This window comes from Spermophilus citellus, assembly GCF_964194105.1.
Source record: "Spermophilus citellus genome assembly, chromosome: 17".
NCBI classification, from domain to species: Eukaryota; Metazoa; Chordata; class Mammalia; order Rodentia; family Sciuridae; genus Spermophilus; species Spermophilus citellus.
The window spans coordinates 73,473,108-73,491,448 of record NC_138199.1 but is presented as its reverse complement, the minus strand read 5'-3'; the positions used below and the strand labels follow the sequence as shown (position 1 = coordinate 73,491,448).

The following is an 18,341-nucleotide window of genomic DNA, read 5'->3' as shown; positions in this document are numbered from 1 at the left end:
CGGGGGCTAGGGCTGTAGCTCAGTGACAGAGCACTTGCCTATCATGCCTGCGGCACTTAGCACCACATATAAACAAACAAAATAAAGGCATGTTGTTCATCTACAACTACAAAAGATTAAAAAAAGAAAAGACGGGCTGGGGATGTGGCTCAAGTGGTAGCTCCCCTGGCATGCGTGCGGCCCGGGTTCGATCCTCAGCACCACATACCAACAAAGATGTTGTGTCCGCCGAGAACTAAAAAATAAATATTAAAAATTCTCTCTCTCTCTCTCTCTCTCTCTCTCTCTCTCTCTCTCTCTCCCTCTCTCTCACTCTCTTTTTAAAAAATAAAAATAAAGAAAGAAAGAAAAAAAGAAAAGAAAATGACCACATCTATAGGAGGGGCTTGGAGCTGGGCCAGTAACAAGAGTGCCTGACCAGCGGTGTGGGGGAGGAATGGGATGGGAGACTACAAACCAGCCTCACCGTTGGCCACTCAGCTGACATGGTAGAAGACACCAGGACCACTTCCATGGAGGGGACAGGGAAGGAGGTCCAGGAGGAAGCCCAAGCCTAGTGGGTCAGCTTGTCTTGGGGTTGGGCCTAGCATCACAGCTGGCCAACTGTGGTGGCGCTTGGGAGAGTGTCCAGAGGCCTCAGGGCCTTTCTGGAGCTAACTTGAGACTCTTATGAGGGGTCAGCCATGCCCGTGTTGATGCCTATGACTCCGGAGCCATGGACAGATGGACCCCAACCCAGCCACAACAATGGGGCAGCAGGACTCAAAGGCGTGTCCTGGTGGTAAGAACTTTAAAAAATGTTCCTTGTGCCATTTTGTGGGGCGGATGATACCCAGCTGCCCCATTCGGGGACAGAGCGCCAAGCCCTGGGCTGGCGGGCGGCGCGGTGCCTGGGGCCCGGGTGATAGCGGGGCCTCTGCGCTGGCGGGGGAGTTGGTTCACCCAGCTCTGGGGCCGGGGCTCGCCGCTGGGCCCGCGCCTGCATGAGTGCCGTCTCTGCGCCGCGCCGCCCGCCCGGCTGTTTCCCCATCTGGGTGTGTCGCCGCGCACTCCCCCGGGGCGCGTGGGTGTAACAGGTCCCGGCCTCCGTGGGAGTCGGCGCTGGCCGCCCCGCCCCGCCCCCTGGGCCTCGCCCTTTCCTCCCAGACTGGTCGTGCGGGAGCGCAGCGGCCGCGGCGGGGCATGCGCGGCGGCAGGGCAGGGCGCTCCTGCTCACCTGCGGGGCGGGGCCTCCCAGAAACTACCTGCCCCGGCGGGGCCGCCTCGCCACAGCCCGGCCAGCAGCCAGCCAGGACGCGCGCCGCCGCCCGCTCTCTTCCCGCGTCGGCGAGCCCAGCCCGAGCCGGCACCTGCCTTTACGACCATGTTCAAGGGGCTGAGCAAAGGCTCCCATGGAAAGTGGTCCCCCAAGGGGTCCCCAGCCAAGGGGTCCCCCAAGGGATCGCCAGCCAAGGGATCGCCCAAGGGATCCCCCAGCAAGCACAGCCGGTGAGCAGGGCGCGGGTTGATGTGGGGTTGGGCGGTGCGAACCCCAGGTGTTCCCAGCCACCTGGCGAGCAGCTTGGAGTGCAGAAGCCCAGCGCTGGTATTTGGCGTCCGGAGGCCTGGGGGCTTTTCCTGCTTCAGGAGCTTCTGGCCAACTGCAGCCCTCGAAGGAAGCAGCGGGTGGCCTGGGGCTCCCCACCATCTCCAGGGAGGCCTGAGGGAGAGTGCTGGACAGGGGCCAGACAAGCCGCTTTCTTCTGCTGGGAGGCATGAGAGCCTGGCTTCAGCCCAGGGCTCGGACCCCAGGGTTCCATTTGGCTGGGATGACCCTTGGGACCTGGGTGCTGGTAGACAGAGGGCATCTCTCCCTCTTAGGTGAGAGGGCAGGATATCTGCACCTAAGCTGCATCTTTCCCCAGGGTTCTCAGCTGGGGCCTTGAGAGTAGATAAAGAGTTGGGGGTTCCTTTCCATGTGGATGTGGGGAGGGGGTGCTGTGCCTCCCTCATGTCACCCAGCTCTCTTCAGACAGGCTTGGCTGTGTTTTTCCTGCTCTCTGGCCTCAGCCCCTCTGCAGGTGGAGGTGGCACCCTCCCACACATTCCAGGTGTCAGGGTGCCATGGCATCAAGATAAGAGCAGGGATGAAAGACTGGGGTGAGGATGCCCATTACCCTGATTGGGATCATGGAGCTGACATGGAGGCCGGCGTCTGGGCGGACCAGGAAAGACAGCCGTTAAGGCTCTTACTGGAGTGACCTGTCCTCCCTGGGGCACCTGAGTCCAGCCCAGGGTGGAGTGAGCAACTTCTTGTGGGAACAGCCCTCCCATGAGACTAGACCTGAGGACAGGACTCTCCTGAACAGTGTGTTGCTGCCCTGGGCAGCTCCATCCACAGGGTCCTACTGGCTCTGGCTGCAGACCCGAAAGTGGGCTCCTCATTCCACTCATGTGCAGTCTGTTAATGCAGCACCCACGATGTGCCAGGACACTTGTAGGGTCTTGGAGTGCTGCTGTAAACAGAGCTGAGGGGCCCTGCCTTCAAAGTGCTTACATTCTTGTGCAATAAAATTGACATGTACTGTGTGCTGACTGCCCTAGGCTCTGTACTGGTGTTTCTGTTGAGTTAATTCTTTTAACACAGTAACCCTGTGTGAAAGATATTATTAAAATCTCACTTTACAAGTAAGAATCTCAGGCAGAGAGCTTGAATAACTTTTTTGTTTTTTTGATGGTACTGGGGATCAAAAACCCAGACTTTCTTACTTGATCATAGATTTCTTTCTTTCTTTCTTTCCTTTCTTTTTTGGTGGTGCTAGGGATTGAACCCCGGCCCTTGTGCATGTGAGGCAAGCACTCTACTTCCTGAGCTATATATCCTGGGCTTCCTTGACCCTAGATTTCTTTTGGACTGCTTTGTCTTCACTGGCACTGCCCTTCTGTCTGAAGCCCCCTTTCCTTTGGCCTTTGATTCAAGTCCCAGCTCAGTGAAGACTACAGGACTCCACGTTCATAAAGCTTGGACCACTTGGCCTTTTCTTAGGTCTATTTGACTCTCTGACCCTCTGACCCTCAGAGTGAGTGAAGCATACACTAAGAGCTCTATAGAGTCTTCTGAATAAATGTATGCAGCGGGAGCTCTGTAGAGACTGCTAAATTAAAGCATGGAAAAGAACCCTGGGACCTAAGCAGCAGAGTTACCGTCTGTTTCTGACTTTGTGACCCACAGCAAGTCAGGTCCCAATTCTGACTTGGAACTCCTGAGTCTGGAGAGTATTGGGGTGCCTCATCCATGTCTTGGCCTCCTGCCTCAGTATTGTGTGGCTCCTCTAGGTGGTTTCTAAAACCTTGACCCTGGCAAAGCCCCTTGAAGGGCAGGATGGGGTGGAGGGAGACAGGTGGAGTGGAGGGGTTGGGGTGGAGGGTGTGCACTGCCCCCTTACCCCAGCCAACCCACTGCTCCTCCATGGGCCCAGTCAAGCTGTCTCAGGTATTAACGGGCCACCCACCCAGCAACCTGGCAGGCAGCTAGGCGTGGTGGGAACCTCACTGCCAGGCCAGCTGGAAGAAGCTGGTCCAACCTCTCCACAGCACCACACACCCCTGGGACTCTCACTTTCTGAATCCTCATGAGGAATAGTGTCCTCACCCTGTCCCCAGATCTATCTCAGAGTCCTCCAGTCAAAGACTCCTCCATTCAGGCCACACAGCTTGACTGTGGAAGGGTAGGGGCTGTACCTGGTGAGGCACACAGGAACCTTCCCCCCCATGCTACGCTCTGTCCCCCCATCCACCAGGGCTGCCACCCAGGAACTGTCTATGCTCATCTCCCGCATGCAAGCCAATGCTGACCAGGTGGAAAGGGACATCCTAGAGACCCAGAAGAAGCTGCAGCAGGTGAGGCGCATGCAGTAGCCAGCAGATCGGGTGGCATGGGGAGCCCAATGTCTTGCCTGGCAGTCCCTTGGGTGATCTCTGTGATAGTGAAGGTGAGACAGACACCCTAGTCCTCACTGCCTGCTCCCCAACACTGCTGGAGACAGGACTCAACCTTCTTCTCTTCTGTGTTCCCTACTTTGGGGACAAAGGGAGGCGACGAGCCTCCCCTCATGTTTTTGCCACCTGCCCCGCATCCCTGGCCTGCTGGGCCAGTGTAGCTGGGGTCCCAGAGCTGAGGCTCAAGCTGGCAATGAGGTCAGCAGGGACAAGTGGGGAGGACGTGGACTCTGGGCCTCGGTGAGCCTGTTTGCTGTTCCCAGGACCGGCTGAGGAGTGAGCAGAACCAGGCCCTGCAGCACCAGCAGGAGACTGGCTGCAACCTGAAGGAAGCAGAGGTGCTGCTTAAAGACCTCTTCCTGGACGTGGACAAGGCCTGGCGGCTCAAGCACCCACAGGCCGAGGAAATGGAGCAGGAGTGAGTGGGGCTCACGGACAGAGGTGGGAGCACTGGGGAAGGCCCGGCCCAGCCTGACCTGCCGGCCGATCCTTGGCAGCATCAAGCAACTGCATGAGCGTGTGACCCAGGAGTGTGCCGAGTACCGCGCCCTGTACGAGAAGATAGTGCTGCCCACCCATGTGGGGCCCAGGGTCGACTGGGCACGTGTGCTGGAGGAGAAACAGGTCAGGGGCTCCCCCAATGTTTGAGATGTCCTTGAAGAGCTCAAAATCACACCTTGGCTCAGTCAGAGAGCAAGACAGAATGACATTTGTCCTGGGCCTGACTTTGGACTTAGAGATGGCTCAGGGTCTAGGAGGAGCCAGCAGAGCAGACAGTGCAGTCAGGGTTGTCTTCCCGCAGAACAGGGCACAAGAGCGGTGAGAGAACTTAGCTGGGTCAGTGGTGAGGATATTCCAGAAGGAAGGAAAAAAGGCTCCTGCTAGGAGGTGGCCTGGATGTAATGGAAAGTGGGGTTTTCTGGGCAGGTGGGTACCACCAGGTCACAGGTCACCCTGATCTCCAATCTCCAGGTGAGGAGTTGTGCTTTGAGGCTGTAGTAGGGGTGTCATGATGACAATGAAGGGACGCGAGGAAAGCACCTGGGTGATCAGGGTGTGCTGAGGGTCCCAGAGTTTGGCTGGGGGTGTCTAAGCAGTAGGCATTGAGATTGGGACTACAGAAGAGGCAGGGCAGAGTAGGGAGGCTTCAGAGGCTGAGCCTGGAACCAGGGGGATTCAGGGACTGTGGTCATGGTGGCACTAGAGAATGGCATGTCCCCTTGCCCATTTATCCAGGATGCTCACCTGGCTGTCCACCTTCTGCCCAAATGATCCACACTATGTCTCCCAATAAGGATTCAGGGAGGGTGGGAGGTGCTGTGTGTGAGGGTTCTTTGGACTCCCCCTCCAACAGGGCCCTGCTGGCAGGACTATGCCACCAGCACTGAGTGGCTGTCTCTTCTGCAGAAGCAGGTCTGCGAGGGCCAGTACGGGCCAGGCATGGGGGAGCTGGAGCAGCAGGTTGCAGAGCACAACATTCTGCAGAGGGAGATCGAGGCTTATGGGCAGCAGCTACGGACACTGGTGGGGCCGGTGGGTGAGCTGCGCCAGGCAGGAATCCCAGTCCAGCCCCAGCCCCAGCCCCACTTTCTCCCGTCAGAGCAGGGCTAGATCTGCTGGCCCTTTGGGGGGGCGGGGTGGCAGAGGGGGCAGGGATGGCTGGCCCAGATGTAGGGTACTACCTTCTGCACCTGCCTCTTATTGGCCCTGTGTTTCTCTTTCTGGTTGACTCAGGACGCAGCCAACATCAGGAACCAATACCAAGACCTACTGGTGAGCAGGAGGAAGGGCCAGGGGCAGGGTGCAGGGGTGAGCAGGGGCTGGCACCCTGAACCCTTGAAAGGGTCAGTGTTTCTGGGCGCCTGATGGCTTCCGTTGCCACCCCTTTCTCTCCCCTCTCGCGGCTGCTGGTCCTGAGCACAGAAGGCGGCCTCGTGGCGCGGGCAGAGCCTGGGCAGCCTGTACACGCACCTGCAGGGCTGCACGAGGCAGCTGAGCGCCCTGGCGGAGCAGCAGCGCAGCATCCTGCAGCAGGACTGGAGTGACCTCATGGCTGACCCAGTGGGCGTGCGACGGGAGTACGAGGTCGGCAGGGAGAGGCCAGGGCGGTGGGGGTGGCCAGGGCCGACCTGGTGCTCACTGCCTGCGACCCCGCCTGCCCCCAGCACTTCAAGCAACACAAGTTGCTGGAGCAGGAGATGAGCGTGAACCAGCTGGAGGACGACGGCGAGCGCATGGTGGAGCTCGGGCACCCGGCGGTGGGGCCCATCCAGGTGGGGAAGCCCCGCCCACGGCCCGGTGCTCCCCCAATCAGCGGGATGGAGAGCTGGGGTGGGGCGTGGTCGAGCACTTGGTGCGGTCTTGTAGGTCCACCAGGAGGCCCTGAAGGTGGAGTGGCAGAACTTCTTGAACCTGTGCATCTGCCAGGAGAACCAGCTGCAGCACGTGGAAGACTACCGCAAGGTGAGTCTGCAGCCAGGGCATCAGGAGCTGCAGGCCCCAGGTGCCTGGAGGGCACCAAGAACACCTGCCTCCGGAGAGGCCGGGCACCGCCAAAAAGAACCGTGAGGCGAAATAATGTCCTTTCTGACGGGGTAATATTGCCTTGGGACAGGGGTGGGGGGTGGGTAGGGGAGTGTCAAAATTGGTTCTTAAAGGTGAAAAATATTTGAACACTCTCAATGCCAATGCAAAAAGCACAGATCCTACATACAGCAGTGCACAGACGGGCAGCAAATCCGAAATATTAAAAATTCAGGGATGGTGGGGGAATTTTTAAAAATGTCTAAAAAAGCCCTTTACTGGGATAATAATGAAAAAGGGCTGAGACACTGATAACAGGCAGCTGAGATTTTCTTTGTTATTATCATTTCCACCCAAAATATTTCATACACTGTGTGTGTGTGTGTGTGTGTGTGTGTGTGTGTGTGTGGTGCTGGGGCTAGAACCCAGAGCCTCAAGCTTACTAGGCAAGCACTCTACCTCTGAGCTACTTCCCCAACCCTTTCAAGCATTTTTTTTTTTTTTTTACCATAAAAGAATAGGATTTGGGGCTGGGGTTGTGGCTCAGTGGTAGAGTGCTTGCCTACCATGTGTGAGGTACTGGGTTCAATCTTCAGCACCACATAAAAGTAAAATGAAGATATTGTGCTCACCTATAACTAAAAAATAAATATTAAAAAAATAGGATTTATTCAAGTGAGAAGAAAAAAGACACAGCTCCTTCAGGGTGAGAGGGGACCAGTATGGGTTGCCCCCTTTCATGGACTTTTGACAGAGACAAACCCCAGGAGTTTTCTTGTTTCCTTTGTGTTGAAAGATATTTTCCTATGTAACTACAATACCAGTATGACAATACCCATTGACAGTAATTCCATGGTGTCATCTGACCATGGGTGCTTTTTTAAATACACTCCAGCTTATTGGGATAAGCCCAATCCAAACACCCCATTCCAGCCAGAAGGACCACAGGTATCAGAGGATGGCAGGTGAGGAGGCCCTCACCTGTGCAGGAAACACAAAACCAAGAGTTTAATGACATGCTTTAAAAAAATTAAATTCAGTGAACAAAAAGTGCCCATTTGCACACTCTCCAGGTCCTGCTGCTGGGTGTGGTAGTGCATGTCTGTAATTCCAACAGTTTGGGAGGCTCAGGCAGGAGGATAGAAAGTTTGAGGCCAGCCTGGGCCACATAGTATGACCCTGTCTCAAAATAAAAAGGACTGGGGCTGTAGCTCAGTAGTAGAGTATCCCTGGGTTCAATCCCCAGTACCAATGATAATTAATAATAATGATAAAATAAAAATAAGTAAAAAGGTTCCATTGCCTGGGTAGATGGAGTGGTTTTTTGGGGGGCCAGTTGGGAGTGAGTCTGGTTTGTTTAGCTGGTTTGAGAGCAGCTGGTCTGGGTTTAGCCTGGTTTTCTTTTATCCCTGTTACACTGAGATGGCTTGCAGTGTCACTGGGCAGCCAGTTGCTCCTGGCTCTGCCCTTGACAACTCGATGACCTCAGTTCCAGGAAGAGGCCGACTCTGTCAGCCAGACCCTGGTGAAACTCAGCTCCAACTTGGACAGCAAGTACAGCCCTGCCTTGGGCCCCTCTGGGTCCCCCATAGAGCTGGTGCGACAGCTGGAGGTGAGACAGCCCACCAGGCCATAGTACCCTACTCTGCAAATTGTCCTGCTTGTCTTTTTGGGCCCCACTTCTCTCCACCCAGGTTCCTAGTCATGCCCCAAACCCTGAGAAAGCTCTCCAGCTTCCACTCTGAAGGCCTGGGTAGCCTAGCACTTCCCACACCCGCAACCAGCAGATCCCACAGCGGGGCCCCTGGTGGGGCTCCTTTTACTCCAGTATGTTAGGACCCTATGATGATGAAGGCCAGGCCCCGATCCTCTTGGGGGGCAGCTATGGGGTAGGTGGCCTCTAGTGCAATCTGGCTTGAGCCCCCACTGCCTGGTCCCCTGGCAGGCAGAAGAGAAGCAGCTGGCCATGGCCGAGAGGGCCATTGGGAAACTGCAGCAAAAGAGCCAAGAGGTCGCCCCTCTGCCAAAGCGCAGGACCCCATCCAAGCAGCCCCTGCACGTGGACAGCATCTGCGACTGGGACTCGGAAGAAGTATGAGCTCTGCCTGCCCTGGCTGGACTGACTTCTGCCTCTGCCACTACCCACCCCACCCTGCACGGCCCTCTGCCTCCCAACTCCCCAGGCCAAGGCCCACCTCCGATCTGTCCCACCCCCATCTCCTACTCCTGTTCCAGCTGCTCTTCCTGTCCTTTGCCCCTATCTATTTTGACTTTGGTCACTTGACAGCCCTTGCCTCTGAGCTTGCATGAGCCCCTCCCAACCTGTCCTCCCAGGTGCAGCTTCAGCGAGGAGATAGGTACATGCTGATGGACAACACTGACCCACACACCTGGGTTGTGCAGGGCCCTGGTGGGGACACCAAGAGTGCCCCAGCCGCCTGCTTCTACATCCCAGCACCAGACCCTGAAGCTGTGGCCAGGGCCTCCAGGTGGGTCTGCCCAGGGCTACTTGGGAGCAGGATTCCCAGACCAGGCCCTGTGTTCCCAAGGTCACTGCCCACAGACCCCTGCCCAAGTGTGCCTTTCCCTGAAGCACTGAATGCCAGGTGGGGAAGGCAAGAGCCATGACGGTCGTCGTTTTCTGATCTCCTCTTCCTTCCAGCCTGGCTTTGGAGCTGCAGGCCCTGAAGCAGAAGCTTGCCACAGTGCAGAGCAGCCTGAAGGCCAGTGCTGAGGAGCCGTCAGGGCCTGGCCAGCAGGGTACTAGGGGCTGGCCAGCAGGTAGGGTTGTTGGGAAAGTAAATTCCTACTTTGGTCACTTCTAGAAGGGGACTGTGATGGGTGGGGGGTGGCCCTGGATTCAGAACATCTGCTCTAGGATTCCATCTCCTCTCTGTCACATCTTTGGGGCTGTCCTTCCCTTAATTAGGCTGTTCCCAGACACTCCATGGACATCCAGGGAGGGCCTCTCACAGGCAGACATGAGGTAGGCCCCGGACCCTCACCAGCATTTCTGCCCACAGCTCCAGAGGCCCAGAAGCTCCTGACCCAGATGACCCAGCTAGATAAGAACCTGGAGCAGATAGAGAAGCAGGTGCTGGCCTGGGCCCGAACCCCGCTGAAGCGTACTGCTCCACTGGAGGACCTGGAGGGCCGTATCCACAGCCACAAGGTGGGTGAGCAGCCAGCAGGGCTTCTGGGATCCGAAGTAGCCCTGCCCTGGGGTGCACACACTTTAGGGTGAAAAGACAAGTACAGAACAGCTACTGGGGTCCAAGGTGGGAGAGGAAAGTACAAAGTCCAGAGCTCAGACAAGAGGGTTCCATCCTGGCTCCTCCACCAGTGTGCACTGTCACCTTGAGCAAGTCACCTTTGCGCCTTCATTTCCTCATCCCTGGAATAAGCACAGTACGGCCCATTTCATCTGGTTGTCCTAGGATGAAGGGTGGTAATGCCCAGGAAGTTTCTAGCAGGGGCCAGAGCAGAGGCCCTGCCCCCAGGAGGTCCTCAGATGAAGGTCCTGAGAGCAGCAAGAAAGCCTGGGCATCTCAGGGGGCTGTTTCTCCTGGAGAGGCAGCAGTGTTGGGTAAACATCATTACCAGAGAAGACCGTGTTCTCTACCGGTGAACTCAACATCCCCAAAGTGCCTCGAGTAGAAGCTGCCCCTCCCCATGCCCAAGGGCCATGGTCTGGTTATCCTTCCAAACCGGTTTCTGTTCAAATATATTGTATCATTTGTATTTGGTTTTAAAAAATGTGAACCATGCTGTTCACGTTGTTGTGCAACCTGTTGTTTCCCTTCGATGACACAGCGTGGGTGTTTGAAGGCTGCAGTTCAGCAGGGGGTGGAGGGGTGGGCAGGAGGGGCTTCCCGAGGGGGCAGGCATGGGGCTCAGTGCTGCAGGTTGGGCTGGGAGGCCACTCTGGATGGAGAAATGAGAGTTGGTGTTCACTGGGGTCTTCTGGGTAAGGCACCTGTGAAGAGGGGAAGGACACCGGATGGCAGGGGTCTCACTGGATGCTTCCTGGGCATGGCTGTCCTCAATGTTTCTGATAGCTGAAGCTGTCACCAAAATAGGTCATTGGGTTTTGAAGTCCTCGCACCTGCCACTTCAACAGTGTTGGGGGCGAAAAGAAGTTTTGTTGGACTGGACTGTCGAGTTGGCGCCAAGTCACGATTTATGGAACTAGTTGAGTGACTAACTGGTGACCCCAAGTGGACAGAGCCAGGGCTTTGGTGGCCTGATCCTGGAGCAACAGGGTGAGGACCTGCATGTTCTGTGAGCAGAACAGAGACATGAAGATGGCAAGAGGCAACTGTGTCCTTGCTGTTGCTGTGGAGTGCCCATTTCATTCTCCCGTCAATCATTCCATAGATAAAGAAACCGAGTGTCAGAGAGGTGGGCCTGCGATCAGCCATCACCAAGGGGCCTAGTGGGGCCCGCCTGAGCCCAGGCTTGTACCCACCACATTCTCCTGCCCGCATGGGTGCAGAGATCACTGAGCCTGCCCTCCCCTCCAGGACATGGTTCAGCGCCTGCAGTGCCTGGGAGCCGAGAAGGAGGCCGCCCAGCAGGAGTGTGAGGCACTTCTGTCTGCACAGCCTGTGGGCTCAGCTGCTCTGCAGCTACCTGTGGTCCTCAACAACGTCAAGAACAAGTACAGGGATGTGCAGGTTCTGTGCACCCTCTACGGGGAGAAGTGAGTGCGCAGGGAAAGATGGTTGGTGGGCAGCAGGGCGTGGCCGAGAAGGCATCTGACCCTCCCCTCTCCTGCGGCAGAGCCGAGGCTGCCCAGGGTCTGGAGCAGCAGATCCAAGATGCAGACAGGATTATCAGAGGGTTTGAGTCCACCCTGGTGCAGGAGGGCCCCATCCCTGACGGGCCCCGGGCTCTGCAGGAGAGGATCAGCGAGCTGCAGGTAGGGACTGATGGGCAGCATCCTGACTGGAGTGGGGGCACAGCCTGACCAAGCATTTGGAAGTCAGAGAAGGTGGACACGCGGCTCACTAATCTTGAGGGTGTGTGGTGCCATGTCCTCCCTGCAGCGCCAGAGGAGGGAGCTGCTGGAGCAGCAGGCCTGCGTGCTGGGGTTGCACCGCCAGCTGAAGGCCGCCACGCACACGTGCAGTGCGCTGCAGAACCACTTCCAGGAGTTTTGCCAAGACCTGCCCCACCAGCAGCGCCAGGTGCGGGCACTCACCGACCGCTACTACGCTGTGGGGGACCAGGTAGACCTGCGGTGAGTGGCTGGGTCCTCAGGGCACAGGCGTGACACCCATGATACACAGGCTGTTGCAGAACCCAGGCACAAGCCGTTTCCCCGTCTTTAACATGGGATAATAACAGCACTTAACATCCTGAGCCGTGCCAGCAGAGACTATCCATTTCATCTCAATTCCCAGCCCCAGCACAGGGGACAGAGAGTAGGGGATCTTCCTGGCAGCTCACACACAGCTGACCTGTCCCAGGAAGGAACACCAACAGCCTCCCCAGAGGACAACTCTCACCTCTGCCCTGGACCTTGTCCTGCAGGGAGAAGACGTTGCAGGATGCCAGCCTTACCTACCAGCAGTTCAAGAACTGCAGAGACAACCTAAGCTCCTGGCTGGAGCACCTGCCCCACAACCAGGTGTCACCCAATGACGGGCCCAGCCAGATCACCTACAAGCTTCAAGCACAGAAGGTGGGGCTGGGGCTGGGGCTGGGGCCAGGGCGGGCGGGGAGTGGGGGTGGGTGGGGGTGGGTGGGGGGGTGGGGGTGGGGCCTGCCCAGAGCTATTGAGTGTCTCAAGCCACCTCCACCTCCCTGGCCAGGACTGCCGGTGCATGTGTTGCCCCCTAGTGGCCAAGGGTCAAAAGCACACCAAGGCCTCAAAGCTGAGCAAAGGCCTTGGCCCTCCCCCAACCCCCACCTGCAGCGCCCCACCCACTTAGCCCATCTCTGACCACAGGGTCAGTGGCAATGAACCAGGGGTGAGGGGGCAGCTCACAGTCTCTTGGGGAAAGCTGGTGCAGCCCAAGTCAGAGTGCTGTGGGAGCCCCCTGGTGGACATTCATGGGGGTGTGAACAAGCAGTGCAGAAGGAACCAGTTCCTAAGCTGAGACCTGAGGAATAAGTAGGGGAGAACTGTCCCTCACAAAGGTCACAGCATGCGGGCGAAAGGAGGGGGCTCATGGGCAGAGGAAGAGCAGACTTTCCAGGCTTGGGAAGGAGGCTGGATTCTACTCTGCAGCATCCAGAGGCCCTGGGAGGGGTGCCCTTGGATGGACATTTGTGAGTTGTCTGTGGCGCCAAGTGAAGAATGGCAAAGAGGGGATGGGAACAGCGACAGAGAGGCCCTGAGGGGCCAGGGCAGAAGTGCAGTTGAGAGTGAGTGGGACCAGGACAATTTAGTTGAATTGTTGGGGCCAGAGATTCAGTATCTTTGTTTTTAAGTTCCCAGGTAAATAAAGGGGGCAGCCAGGGTTAAGAGTGATTGTGGCAGAGCAGGGCTCTCAAAGGGAGGTCCCCAGCCTGTAGCAGCAGTGTCACCCAAAAGCTTGTCTAAAACACACCTTCTCAGGTACCCCCAGAGCTGCCGAGTAACTGGGCACGCAGGCAGGTTAGTTCTGCCGCACGCTGTGGCCACGCTGCTAGAGCCACTGAGCCATGACAGAATTCTGAGGGATGCCAGGCAGGAAAAAGAAATACTGCCCAGGAGAGGAGGGAGGAAGGTCAGAGAGAAGAATGTCAAGGAAAGGAGCGACTTCTCAGGTCTCCCAGCTGCTCTCCCTGTCCCCTCTTCCCTGGCTGCACTGGCTGCCTGTGGCCCTGGAGGCCTGGACTGGTGGAAAAGCCAGGTGAGAGAGTTTTCTAGCCTCCCTGACTCTCACCTCCTCCCTGGCAGAGGCTGATGCAAGAGATCCAGGGCCGCGAGCGGGACAGGGCCACAGTAGCCCGCCTTTCCCAGGACTTGCAGGCAGCTCTCCAGGTAAGCCGTCAGCTCATCCCTTATTCCCCCTGCCTCCCCCCCTCTTCCCATCCCGTTCCCCCATGCCCGGCCTCCCCACTGACTTTCCTCCCTGCTCAGGACTATGAGCTGCACGCAGACACCTACCATGGCTCCCTGGAGCCCACCCTGGCAGTGTCTGCCCCCAAGAGACCCAGAGTGACCCCCCTGCAGAAAAGCATCGAGGCCCAGGTGAGATTGGACTCGGTGGGTTCCCTAGCACCAGCTGTGCAGCCTCTGAGGCAGGAGCTGACTCCTGCCTTCCCTCTCTCCTTTTGCTCTGTCCAGGAGAAGAGCCTGGCCAAGGCCTATACTGAGGTCACAGCTGCACACCAGCAGCAGCTACACCAGCTGGAGTTTGCCAGAAAGATGCTAGAGAAGGTACAGAGATGAAGGCCCCTCTATCCTCACTACAGAGAGAGACAGTAACCCCGCTGTCTTCCCTTCCTCTTTCCCTGCAGCCTGTAGCCCCTGGCAGGCTCAGCCGCCAGCTTCCCTCGAGTGGCTCTAACAGGCTGGTATCCTTTCGATTTAGGCTCTGCAGATGTCCTTCGATGCAGTCACAGCTTAGCCACTGGGCAGTTCTCTGATAGGGACATGACCTCTAACCCCAGAGAGCAGAGAAAATCCTCACAGACTCTTTATCGTTGGATCCAGTCACAATGGCAGCAGGCCACCTAGGTCTCCATCCCTGGTAGAGCAGGAGCCAGGCACTCTCTGTGGCTCCTGGTGGCCTGCTAGTCTTCTGCTCCCTGATCTGTACACCAGTGGGAGCTAGAGTAGGAAGGGCCCCTTCTGGGAGCCTGATGGAAGAGGCAGGGGAAAGGTTCAGAGGGAGTACCAGTCACACTTGGCCTGACCCTGCTTGCTTCCTAACATCATGGCATTGACTAGGTCTCAAAATCCTGCACCAAGCATCTCAGGTCTTCAGTCCCACCTCAGGAGCTAATGGAAGTCTCAGGAAGTGTGTGTGTGGTGGGGAGGGGGGCTGTATGTCTCTGATCTCAAGGACAGGGTATAGAAAAATGGGATGCCTATTTCTTTCTCCCAGTATTCTCCCTTCTTCTTCTCCCTCTGCAGAAGGAGCTCAGTGAGGATATCCAGGTGACAGGTGATGCGCAGCAGGGGTCTGAGTGCTCAGCCCAAGCAGGGAGGGAGTCAGAGGCCCTGAAGTCCCAGCTGGAGGAGGAGAGGAAGCGGGTGGCTCAGGTGCAGCATGAGCTGGAGCAGCAGAGGCAGCAGCTGCTGCAGCTGAAGACCCAGAGGCCCGTGGAGAGGCTGGAGGAGAAGGAACTGGTGGAGTTCTACCGGGACCCCCAGATGGAGAGCAGCCTGTCCAGGGTGAAGGCCCAGGTGGAGGAGGAGAGCAAGAGGAGGGCTGGGCTGCAGGCAAACCTGGAGGCAGTGGCCCAGAAAGTGGCCCAGCTAGAGAGCAAAAGGAGGACCATACAGCCTCCTCACCTGCTGACCAAGGAGGTCACCCAAATCGAGAGAGACCCCAGCCTGGACAGCCAGGCGGTTCAGCTGGGCAGAGAGATCCAGCATCTGCGGGGGGAGAACACTGTCATCTCAGCCCAGCTGGAGGAGCTTAAGAAGGAGCTGCTGGCCCTTGAGCAGAAGGAGGTGAATGTGAAAGAGAAGGTGGTGGTGAAAGAAGTGGTCAAGGTGGAGAAGGATCTGGAAATGGTCAAGGCAGCCGAGGCTCTGAGGCTGCAGATTGAGGATGCCGCTGCACAGAGGAAGCTGGCACAGGAGGCCACAGCCAAGCTACAGGCTCGCATAGAAGACCTGGAGCGGACGATCAGCTCGGTGGAGCCCAAGGTCATCGTGAAGGAGGTGAAGAAGGTGGAGCAGGATCCAGCCCTTCTCAAAGAGTCCACCAGGCTGAGAAGCCTCCTTGAGGAGGAGAGGAACAAGAATGCCATGTTGGCCCGGGAACTGAGGGACCTGCAGGGCAAGTATAGTGTGGTAGAGAAGCAGAAGCCCAAGGTGCAGCTCCAGGAACGGGTCAATGAGATCTTCCAGGTGGACCCAGACACAGAGCAGCAGATCACACGGCTCAGAGCCGAGCTGCAGGAGGTGGCTGGCAAGAGGAGCAGCGTGGAGAAGGAGGTGGAGAGGCTGCTGCCTGACCTGGAGGTCCTGCGGGCCCAGAAGCCCGTGGTAGAGTACAAGGAGGTGACCCAGGAGGTGGTGAGGCATGAGAGGAGCCCGGAAGTGCTGCGTGAGATCGACCGCCTCAAGGCTCAGCTCAACGAGCTGGTCAATGCCAACGGGCGCTGCCAGGAGCAGCTCATCCGGCTGCGGGGGGAACGGGATGAGTGGAAGCGGGAGCGGTCCAAGGTGGAGACCAAGATGGTGAACAAGGAGGTGGTGCGCCACGAGAAGGATCCAGTGCTGGAGAAGGAGGCCCAGAGACTCCGCCAGGAGGTGCGGGAAGCAGCCCAGAAGAGACGGGCCACGGAGGCCGTGGTCTATGAGCTGCAGAACAAGTACCTGCTGCTGGAGAGGAGGCGGCCCGAGGAGAAGGTGGTGGTGCAGGAGGTGGTGGTCACCCAGAAGGACCCGAAGCTACATGAGGACCACAGCCGGCTGAGCCGCAGCCTGGATGAGGAGGTGGGCCGCCGGCGGCAGCTGGAGCGGGAGGTGCAGCAGCTGCGGGCCAGCGTGGAGGAGAAGGAGGGTCTGCTCAGCTTCCAGGAGGACCGCAGCAAGAAGCTGGCTGCCGAGAAGGAGCTGCGGCAGCTGACCCTGAGGATCCAGGAGCTGGAGAAGCGGCCTCCTGCAGTGCAGGAGAAGATCATCATGGAGGAAGTGGTCAAGCTGGAGAAGGACCCAGATCTGGAGAGGTCCACGGAAGCCCTGCGGCGGGACTTGGACCAGGAGAAGATGCGGGTGACAGAGCTGAATCGGGAGTGCAAGAGCCTGCAGGTCCAGATCGATGTCCTTCAGCAAACAAAATCACAGGAGAAGACCATTTATAAGGAAGTGATCAGGGTGGAGAAGGACCGGGTGCTGGAAGGTGAGCGGGCCCTGGTGTGGGAGAAGCTCAACCGAGAGCGTGCAGCCCGCCAGGGCCGAGAGGACGAGGTGTGGCGCTTGCGCGAGCGGATTGACAAGGCTGAGGCCCTGAGAAGGACCTGGTCCCAGGAGGAGGCCCAGCTGCAGAAGGCCCGGGACCAGGCTGGCCAGGAATGTGGGCGGTTGCAGCAGGAGCTGCGGGAGCTGGAGCGACAGAAGCAGCAGAAGGTGCTGCAACTGCAGGAGGAGGCCAAGCTGCTCAGCCAGAAGACAGAGGGCGAGCGGCAGAAGGCAGCCCAGAGAGGCCAGGCACTGGCGCAGCTGGAGGCAGCCATCCTCCACGAGAAGGACCAGATCTATGAGAAGGAGAGGGCCCTCCGGGACCTGCACACCAAGGTCACTCGGGAGGAGCTCAGCCAGGAGACCCAGACGCGAGAGACCAACCTTTCCACCAAGATCTGCATCTTGGAACCTGAGACGGGAAACGACATGTCCCCATACGAGGCCTACAAGAGGGGCATCATTGACCGGGGCCAGTACCTCCAGCTGCAGGAGCTGGAGTGTGACTGGGAGGAGGTCACCACCGTGGGCCCCTGTGGGGAGGAGTCTGTGCTCCTGGACCAAAAGAGCGGGAAGCAGTACTCCATCGAGGCCGCCCTGCGCTGTCGCCGCATCTCCAAGGAGGAGTACCATCTGTACAAGGACGGCCGCCTCCCCATTTCCGAGTTCGCCCTGCTGGTGGCAGGGGAGACCAAGCCCTCCTCCTCACTCTCCATTGGCTCCATCATCTCCAAGTCCCCACTCGGCTCCCCAGCTCCCCAAAGCTCTGCTTTCTTCTCCCCCAGTTTCTCTTTGGGGCTCACAGATGACAGCTTTCCCATCGCTGGGGTCTACGACACAACCACAGATAACAAATGCAGCATCAAGACCGCTGTGGCCAAGAACATGCTGGACCCCATCACTGGGCAGAAGCTGCTGGAGGCCCAGGCGGCCACAGGGGGCATCGTGGATCTCCTTAGCCGCGAGCGCTACTCTGTGCACAAGGCCTTGGAGAGGGGGCTGATTGAGAACACCTCCACGCAGCGGCTGCTCAATGCCCAGAAGGCCTTCACCGGCATTGAAGATCCTGTTACCAAGAAGAGGCTGTCGGTGGGTGAGGCCATCCAGAAGGGCTGGATGCCCCAGGAGAGTGTGCTTCCGCACCTGCGGGTACAACACCTGACTGGGGGGCTCATTGACCCCAAGAGGACGGGCCGCATCCCCGTCCCACAGGCTGTGGTCTGTGGAATGATCACTGAAGACCTGGCCCAACTCCTGCAGGACGAGTCCAGCTATGAGAAGGATTTGACAGACCCCATCTCTAAGGAGCGGCTGAGCTACAAGGAGGCCATGGGGCGCTGCCGTAAAGATCCACTGAGTGGCCTGCTGCTGCTCCCAGCTACGCTGGAGGGGTACCGCTGCTACCGCACGCCCTCCCCCAGCCTGCCACACTCCTGCGTGCGCTGATGGCCCCCCAGCAGCCAGGGGCGGGTGCCTGCCCCTTCCCCACAGCAGCCTAATCCCAGGCAGCAGCTCTTCCCCGCCTACAGACAGCTTATTACTCAAAGGTTCCTGGTATTTGGTCCCCCCCAACCTCTGTGTCTATCCATCCTCTCCCAGACCAGATTAGCAGCTCAGCTCTTCCCTCCTCCTCCTCCCCTGCCCAGTGCTTCCAATAAATGAACTCTCCCAGGGCCCTGTGTGCTCACATTTGGGGATGTAAGTCGACGTGTCTGGGTTTGCATGCAGGGCAGACTTTGCTTAGGTCCTTCCCTGGGTCAGGGCATGG

The 18,341-nt window shown here is 58.0% G+C and overlaps 1 protein-coding gene across 1 annotated transcript; it reads left to right on the top strand.

Annotated features, from left to right (window-relative positions):
- Nucleotides 1-1,332: 1,332 nt before the first annotated feature.
- On the top strand, nt 1,333-18,254 carry EVPL (envoplakin). The gene is made up of 22 exons (XM_081271056.1): nt 1,333-1,488; nt 3,780-3,879; nt 4,242-4,396; nt 4,476-4,602; nt 5,386-5,511; nt 5,713-5,751; nt 5,902-6,063; nt 6,144-6,251; nt 6,346-6,441; nt 7,991-8,113; nt 8,447-8,593; nt 8,836-8,990; nt 9,164-9,261; nt 9,525-9,673; nt 11,025-11,203; nt 11,284-11,422; nt 11,550-11,743; nt 12,037-12,187; nt 13,391-13,474; nt 13,574-13,684; nt 13,781-13,873; nt 14,573-18,254. Exons 1-22 carry the CDS (start codon nt 1,364-1,366, stop codon nt 18,017-18,019), a joined length of 6,108 nt encoding a protein of 2,035 aa, XP_081127182.1. The 5' UTR covers nt 1,333-1,363; the 3' UTR covers nt 18,020-18,254.
- The last annotated feature ends 87 nt before the right edge of the window (nt 18,255-18,341 follow it).

Bases quoted from the DNA above. Each gene is read 5' to 3' on its own strand.
- EVPL (XM_081271056.1), top strand. From the start codon at position 1,364: ATGTTCAAGGGGCTGAGCAAAGGCTCCCATGGAAAGTGGTCCCCCAAG. The intron at 5,512-5,712 runs GTGGGTGAGCTG...TGGTTGACTCAG, and splicing joins TACGGACACTGGTGGGGCCG to GACGCAGCCAACATCAGGAA. The intron at 13,475-13,573 runs GTAAGCCGTCAG...CTCCCTGCTCAG, and splicing joins ACTTGCAGGCAGCTCTCCAG to GACTATGAGCTGCACGCAGA.